At 32.6% G+C, this 9,229-nt stretch overlaps 1 protein-coding gene across 1 annotated transcript; it reads right to left on the bottom strand.

The window, feature by feature from the left end:
- Window positions 1–4,652: 4,652 nt before the first annotated feature.
- On the bottom strand, window positions 4,653–4,982 carry LOC140954310 (cytochrome P450 81D11-like). Its single transcript, XM_073409400.1, has one exon. It carries the CDS (start codon window positions 4,980–4,982, stop codon window positions 4,653–4,655), a length of 330 nt encoding a protein of 109 aa, XP_073265501.1.
- Between the last annotated feature and the right edge of the window lie 4,247 nt (window positions 4,983–9,229).

Here is a 9,229-nt window from a genome sequence, read left to right as displayed (position 1 = left end):
AGAGTCACGTCTGTCGGTAAGTTGTCGGCAGGTCAATATTACTGACAAAATTACCGACGGACTGTGCAAATTCCAAAGGGTGGTGCTTTAAATGCATCTCTGACCGCGTCAGTTTGCCGATGGAATTACCGACGGATCGCGAAAAATATGGAGGGTAATTAAAAATGTTGGTGCAAAATTCAAAAATTACCAATGGATTTTTGACACTTCACTGATGGAATAAATTAAAATAATAATAATTTTTTATTTTCATCGTTAACATTGCCCTATAAATCCCAGCGACCACCCTTTCAGTTCATTTTTTCATCTCCTCCGTTTTTCACCTTAACTTTTGATTTTTTTCCTCTCAATTCTTCAAAGCTTTCACCTACATTCTCTAGCAAGTTTTCTTGTGAATCTTCATTAGATTAAAAGGTATGTGTTTCCTCTATTTAATTTTACTTTAAGGGTTTTTTTTGTTTAGCTATTTTTATTTTTGTTATGTTTTTTTTGTTTTGGTGTACTTTTATAATGTAGATAAAGTCTTGAATTAAACACATTATTAAGGTAAGCATATTTCATTCCTAAAGTCTATAGTTTTTCTTTTTTTAATTTATTGAATATTTTTTTATTGTTGTATTGGCATAATTATTGAATAATTTGTTGAATTGTAATTGTTAATGTTGAATTTACCTTAGAATTAGTAATTGAATATGTTGGAATAATTAGTAATTTTATTCTATTATTGCATGATTTGTATTTAATTATTTCCATTGATTTTAATTGTTAGTCTAGAATTGTTTTTGAATTTATTGTATTGTTGTATTGGCATAATTATTAAATAATTTGTTGAATTGTAATTGCTAATGTTGAATTTACCTTAGAATTAGTAATTGAATATGTTGGAATAATTATTAATTTTCTATTATTGCATGATTTGTGTTTAATTGTTTTCATTTATTTTGATTGTTAGTCTAGAGTTTTTTTGAATTTATTGTTTTGTTGTCTTGGCATAATTATTGAATAATTTGTTGAATTGTAATTGTTAATGTTGAATTTACCTTAGTATTAGTAATTGAATATTTTTGAATAATTATTAATTTTACTCTATTATTGCATGATTTATGTTTAATTTTTTTCATTTATTGTAATTGTTAGTCTAGAGTTTTTTTTTAAAATTTATTTAATATATTTTATTGTTGTATTGGCATAATTTATTGAATAATTTGTTGAATTGTAATTCTTAATATTGAATTTACCTTCGAATTATTAATTTGAATATATTGGAATAATCAGTATAGATTGGGTCAATTGGTTGTAGCTATTGTCAATATTTGCAGGTTTGTGGATTTAGATAGTATCCAGTATAGGGGAGGTGTTGTTGAAATTTTTTTATCATTTGAATTTAATTATATAATTATTTGTATAAAAATTATGTAGATGCGTAGAATGAAAACCAGAGTTGGTCGCTCACGTATGGTCACTGCTAGTTCGTCAACAACGATGATGATATTTCCTTAGGTGCCTCTCAAGAAGAGGCACCTACACCACCTGCGCCTTCAACCGATGCTGCCTCTTCCAGCGCTAGTTCACAACGTAGTGGCGGCATGCCTTCACAACAGAATAAATTTACCAGCAAGTACGAGGCATGGTGGAAGGACGACTTTTCAATATAAGTTTGTTAAGGTTTTAGTTTTTTTTTTTAAAAAAAATTATAACATAATTTATGAAGTAATCACTATTTCATTAATTTCATTTATGTTCAGGTTTACAAACATTGAGGCCACCGAGTAATATCATCAGCCTTTAAATTGTCGATGGAGATTCCATTGTTTCAATGGAGTTAGATATCCAAACATCCTAAATGGATGCCTCAAATCAATGCATGGTTTGACAGATTTGAGGTTGGTGTTAATTTATAATTTTAAGCTTATTTCTAATAAATTATTACTATAATTTTAAATAAATTATTATTTTTATTTAAATTAATTATTTATACACAAGAAAAATTCTACTGGGACAATGAGCATGACATTGTTATGAGGAAGGTATGGGAAAAATCACGTGGAAACTAGGTAACATCGAAAACAATACAAGATTTTTTTTAGACAAAAATTTATGTTTTGAAATTTAATTTTTTGGTTGCGTGAAGTAGGTTGCGTGATTTTTGGTATGAAGTACAAAAAAGGATAAAAAAAAAACCGTGAGAGATAGGGGTTTCCAAGGCTGGAACGACGTTGCGATTTGGAGGGATTTCAAAACCGATATACATCTCGGAAGATATATGGACACAATATCTTGAGCACGTGACATCTGAGTGGTTCACACGATGCTCGTAGTCTGGTGCTAGCAACCGGAATCGGCCAATTCATGGCTCGGTGACAACGCACACCGGCAGCTCTGTTCCGTTTGCTGCACATGCGAAACGAATGGTAAGATTAATTTAAATGAAATATATTGTTAAATTAATTTGTTGTTAATAAATCTTTTTTCATTATAGCCTATGTCTCTTGGACGTAAGCCGAGCCCGATGGAGCTGTTTGTGGTGACGCACGTGCAGAGTCAAGATCGCTAAAAGCGGGCGCAACAGTTCGTTGACAACCATACTCAACATTTCATGGTATGTTTGTTCAACCATTTTATTTTGTAAGTTATTATATTTATTGAATTGAATATGATGATTACTTTTTTTATTATTATTTATTTTCAGGAGACCTATAAGAATCGGTTGAGGGAGAGATATGAGGACGATCATTTTACCCATCCGGAATTTGATCCGAATTTGTGGATGGAGGTTGGATCGTCCGGTGGACCCAATAAAAATCAGGTTTACGGGCCTTCCAACACTACGGCTGACAACTTGCGGTCGGCCCGTAGTGTTTCAACCGTTAGGAGCTCCCAATCAATATGAAGCACCCAATCTAAGGAGTTTGTGACTTTTCAGCAACACACGGCTCAGCTCAACGAAAAATACGACCACATATCAGCGGAGTATGCACAACTCAAAGTTGCTCATGCAAAACAAAGAGCGGAGTATGCACAATAAAAAGCGGATCATGAACAGCTTCGCGAACTGGTCATGAACATGGCATCACAGAGTGGAACATGTGCGCCTAATCCTTTTTGGCCGTACAACCACCAGCCTCCTCCTCCTTTTCCAGCTCCTCCTTTATATTATTTTGAAATAAAATATTATTTACCTTTAAAATTTCATTTAATATTTTTTTTGAAACACATTCAGTTTGATGTTTAATAGAAATTTTATTTGCATAATTGGTTTTTATTACCATTAATTTATATAATTTTATATTATGTATTCTAAATAATTTTTTAAAAACAAAATTTAAAAAAATATTACAAAGGGTTTACCGATGAAATGAATCCGTCGGCATTTGACAGTAGCTGCCACATTCACCGACGAATTTACAGACGGGTATATTCGGTCGATATTTCATACACTCACCGACAACTTTATCGATGGAATGATTATGTCAGCATTTCACAGTAGCTGCCACTATTACTGATGAATTTTACATACGGATATATTCGGTCGGTATTTCAAACATTCACCAACAAAGTTACTGACGCTATGTGTCCGTCGGTAAATCACGCTATCAATGACGGGATAAAAATCTGTCAGTATATTTCAAGCAAGAAACTTTGTTTTTTGGCACGCAAATTCTGTTTGTAGAACCATCAGCAAATGGTTTTTTGTGTTTCCGACTGATATAGCGATGAAATGTAGAATTACCGACGAAAGGAAAGCCGACGGAAGTATTTCGTTGGTGACGATGTCGGTAAATAAATTACCGACAAACTCGTAATCACACACCGACAGAATATTTTCATCGGTAAAACTGTGAAATCTTGTAGTGAACTGACTCGAAGACATAATTAACTCTTATAACTTAAGCTTCCATTTTGTATGATATTTTTAAATTTGTTTAAATCATTTTTACTCATAAAAAAATCGTAAACATGTTTATTAACAATAATTTTTACATAAATAAATAATTTGTTATAAATTGAGTATAAGTTTTCACTAATAAATTCTTCTTGTAATAATTTTTTTAAAAATTGATTTGAATATTTTAACCAAATATATTTCTAAGTTAAAGTCATGTCAACTTACTTTTATCATAATAAGTTATTATGAACAATATTTTTTGAATTATAAATTAAAGTAACAAATCACTTTAATTAATTAATTAGCAATATCAAATAGTCTCTAATTGATTAAAGCTCTAGTTTTTGTTTTTTTTTTGTTTTTTCTCTTCATCTGGCCACTGAGCCTTATTATGATCAAACATAGCTTCGAAGTCCACACATAAAACCTTAATAAAATTCAGAAATTATTTTAATTAAAAAATACCCTCACAAAAACACCCGCTTGCCACAAACCCACTTAAATTTGAATAACTGTATACAATCAAGATGTTTTTCTTGATTTTGCTACACCAACTCTCAAAGGTTGGAATTGGATATAGTAGTACATCATTTGAAATTGGAATTTTCTAGGAATTATAAAATACAGAAAGTATATATATTAAGGAGCACGAATTAATAACACAATAATTATTGTCCTTGCACTGTTATTTATTTCCTCAATGGAATCACTAAAATAAGACGATGAAAAGGGTTTTGCATTCTTTCAACCTCAAAGGGCGAACAACTTAAGCGAGGAGGTTGTGGGTGTTTGGGCGAGCTTTACACACGAGATGCAATGAGGTAATCTTCAACATGAGTGTTGCAGCCGTCTCTGTCATATCGACTTCCTCTCCATCAACAGTGGAGAACTCAAAACATTGAAGCAATTGGCTCATAACCAAGTTTATCACTCTGAATGCCATGGCTTCTCCAGGACAACCTCTCCTTCCCAACCCAAATGGCAGTAGCCTGTATGGTTCACCTTTCCCATTTTCAAATCTTTCAGGCTTAAAACTTAAAGGATCATCCCACACGTCTGGATTTCTGTGAATGGACCATGCATTTACAAGTACCATGGCACCTGATGGAATATCATAGCCTCCGAGGGTGCAGCGCTCGGATGCCACATGTGGAACCAAGAGGGGAGCCGGTGGGCACAGTCTCAGGTTCTCATGGATGATACATTGATTATACTAACACATCTTCAATTATTCCTCTAGGCACTTTTACAGATCTATCGGCAAGTAAAAGAGTTACAGAAGTTGGTTTTAACTCACCTAGATTGAGACTCTGAAAAACTGAATATGGAAGTAAATTCACACTAGCTCCAAGATCAAGTAAGGCTCTTTCAATTTTATGTTCTCCAATAAAGCAAGAAATTGTAGGACAACCAGGGTCTTTATATTTCAAAGCATTATTATTCTGAAGAATAACACTTGTTCGGCTAAAAAGGCTTTCTTTTTCACATTCAGTTTTCTCTTCATAGTGCATAGATCTTTCAAAAATTTAGCATAAGAAGGAACCTGTTTAATAGCATCCAACAAAGGTATATTGATCCTTACCTGTTTGAAAGTTTCAAGGATTTCAGAATTGTGATTGACTTTCCTTTGTTTGGTCATGGCATGAGGAAATGGAAGTGCTGGCGGAGAATCAGTCTTTTCTTTACAATGTTCAGATTCAACCCCTTCCTTACCCTTAAAGATTGACTCATCATCTTTCTCACAAGGTTCAAGAGTGGGTTTTTCAATAACCTTACCACTGTGAAGAGTGATGACTGGTTTGACTTGATCCATGTGTTGGCTTTAGGAGCTACTTGCATTTGCATTGTATTGCCCCTTTGGATTTTGTTGTGGTTGAGATGGAAACTTACCTTTCTCTTGAAAACTAAGAGCAGATGTTAACTTTGCAAGAGTATCTTTAAAATCTGTCATGCCTTAAGCAAGTTAAGTGTTGATTGCCTCTTGCTTTTCAATGAATGCATGTAGTGTTTCCTCAAGATTTCTTCTAGGAGGTGGAGCATAAGGAGGTGCATATCCATGTAAATTTTGGAAATTATGGTGTGCTTGAAACGATGGCTGTGAAGTTTGTGCATTATTGTTATCACACTTCCAACTAAAATTTGGGTAATTTCTCCAACCAGGATTGTATGTTTGCGAGTATGGGTTATGATTGGGCATTTGAAAACTGTTTAAAGCATGAGCTTGTTCATGGAGGCATTCCTTGAAAGAAGGCAAAGTTGGACAATCATTGGTTGCATGTTCATTTGTTTCACAGATTTGACACACAATGTCTTGAACAAATTTTAATTGACCACTCCTTTTCAATTTTAGTGCCTCGACTTTTCTAGCTAAAGATGCAAACTTAGATTGGAGGTCATGATCTTCCCTAAGGTTATACATACCTCCATTAGATATATGAGGTTGAGTTTTACCCGGTGCCTCATAAGTGCCCGTAGTGTCCCAATTTTGAGCATTTTCAGCTAGCAAATCTGGGTACTCCATTGCTTCATCAGGGTCTTTATCTTCAAAAGTTCCATTGCACATCAATTCCATCATTTGCCTATATTTAGGTGTTAATCCTTTATAAAAATGTGAAACCAATCTCCATGTTTCAAAACCATGATGAGGGCAAGTATTAATCAAGTCTCAATACCTATCCCAACATTGGTAAAATGTTTCTTCTGGTTTTTGAGTGAAAGTGGTAATTTGTCTTTTGAAAGAGTTTGTTATGTGAGATGAAAAAACTTCTTTAAAAATTGTTGTTGCATTTCATCCCAAGCACGAATGGATCCTGGTCTCAAATTCTGTAGCCATGTTTTAGCTTTATATTTTAAAGAAAAAAGAAAAAGCTTTAATCTGATGGTGTTCATGCTACAATTTGAGTCATTATAAGCGCACAAACTTCTTCAAATTCTCTCAAATGCAAGTATGTATTTTCTAGATCTAAGCCATGAAAAGAAGGTAAAAGTTGAATAATGCATGGCTTAAAATTAAAATGAGATGCATCAGGAGGAAAAAATATACATGATTGAGCAATTGTTCTTGTTGGATTCATGTAGTCTCTAAGTGTTCTAACTTGATTATTCTCATTATTCTCATTATAAAGCGACTGATTATCCTCTTCATCCATGTTTTCTAAAGAAGATAAGGATACCCTACAAAGTTTATCATTTAATGTACGTGACCAAACTCTCATGCACGTGCAGAAAGAGAAGAAAAGGAAGAAGAAAAGAAAAGAAAAAGAAACAAAACAAAAGAAACAAAGTTAGATACAAGAAAAGTGAAAAGAAAAAAAAATAAAAAAAATATTATAATTTATACAAGAATTTACCTCCCTGGCAACGGCGCCAAAAACTTGACACGACCAAAAGATTGATGTCTTCTCCCAAGTGCAAGAGTGTCGAAGTAATAAATAACCCGGCAAGACCGGGGTCGAACCACATAGAGGTTAATTGTATAAAATTATAAATAACAAGACAACAACAACAACAACAACAACAACAATAATAATAACAATAATAACAATAATAGTAATAACAATAATAATAATAGTAATAGTAATAGTAATAATAATACTCAGTACGTGACGTTGTTATACCTGAGAATGATCTAAAAGATCGGGTCACAGGTTTCCAGCCTATATACTGATTTTATGAAAAAGATCAAAGAGATATATTATATAATATAAACAGAATGTAAATAATAATAGTAATAATAGTAATAATATTAATAATAATATAATAGTAGTAGTAATAGTAGTAGTAGTAGTAGTAGTAGTAATAATAAAAGAAGAGGAAGAAATTAATGAGAACTTTGAGATGGAAGATTAATGTAAGGATTAAACAATGATAAAAATAAATGTCAAGGTTAGAGGATCCATCAATGGTATTTCAAACAAGTATAGTATAAACTCTTATTACTCAATTTGGAAACCACACACCGAGAAGGTTCCAATCGGATGATTTGTCATTAACAACTCATTATAAATTATTAACATGATCATATTAATTATCTTATTTACATAACACCAAACTTTTAAATATTGTCAGGAATTCATGATGTTAACTGATGTTAACAACAGATCAAGTTTCTTTCATAGCCAGGTGTAGGTAATACCATACGGTTGGGCTATAAGAGTGCCAAGCATTTGTTGTACCAAGTATTATACAACACAAATCTAGGTTAACCATTTAACAAGTAAGGTATTAAGAATTAGTAAGATAAAAAGATAAGACATGTTAATATTAAACATTAAGGTCCATGTTGAGTTTACACCATACTTGTTCTTACATCATTAGTGTAACCTTTTCACCTTGACATAATAAACTTAGCTAAACATAATGAAGAAGAGAAACATAAATAAACAAAACAAGAACATAAAGAAAATACAAGTTAACTAAGTAAAGGAAAGGAAATGAAAAGTATAAACAAGATATTAATGAAAGGAAAACATTAAAAATTACGAAAAAAAATATAAAGAGAGAAATAAAGAGCATGAACTTGATCTGAACAACCAAGCCCCCAAATGCATGGAAAATGCCTCCTTTTATAGGCCAAAATTCAGAATTATTGATTTGATGACTAATTGTTGAGTGGGTGGCCAACTTTTGACTTGGTGAAAATCCTTATCTTCTTGTCTGAATAAAACAAAATTCTACCATCCGAAATGGGTCCTCTGGATAACATGAAAGTTGTAGGAAACTGACTCATCTTTCCAGGAAAAAAAAATGGAGGTCATTTGGACTTCTAGAACTCCAGATATGGGCCAAACACTGAACAATATTCGGGCTACAGAACAGATTCAGACTTCTCCATTGTTGCTATAATTTGGACTTGAAAACAGCCTTTTTAGATCTTGATGAAAACATGAAAGTTGTAGGCCTATGTCTTACTGAATATGTGTAAACATTTAAGGTCATTTGGATATCTAGAACTCGAGATATGACCCAATTACCGAACAGTGTTCCAGTTTGGACTGTACCAACATCTCTTTTCTAAGTTTCACCCTCTCTTTATCTTCACACATTTCAGTAGTTGAATTCATCAATCAATCCTTTGATTTATGTGATAGGTCTGCATTTAAGATAAACATTTACCATATATTAGGGCATTTTATAGTATTAGACTTGTTATTATAAAACATGCTTTAGTTAAGGAGTTATTGATACTTTAAGTACAAAATGATGATATAAAACGTTGATAAATATGCACTTTTAAGTACTAATCGGTTTTAATTCAGAAGATTGTGGATAACCAACATCATCTGCAGAAAGTTGTGGATAACCAACCATGCATCAGAAGATTTGAATCCATAGGAATACATA

Source organism: Populus alba, chromosome 5 (assembly GCF_005239225.2).
Source record: "Populus alba chromosome 5, ASM523922v2, whole genome shotgun sequence".
Classification (NCBI taxonomy): Eukaryota; Viridiplantae; Streptophyta; class Magnoliopsida; order Malpighiales; family Salicaceae; genus Populus; species Populus alba.
Note: the sequence above shows the minus strand (reverse complement) of the source record. Positions and strands in the feature narration are given on the sequence as shown.

Excerpts from the sequence above, each read along its gene's own strand:
- LOC140954310 (XM_073409400.1), bottom strand. The coding sequence starts at position 4,982 with ATGGTACTTGTAAATGCATGGTCCATTCACAGAAATCCAGACGTGTGG.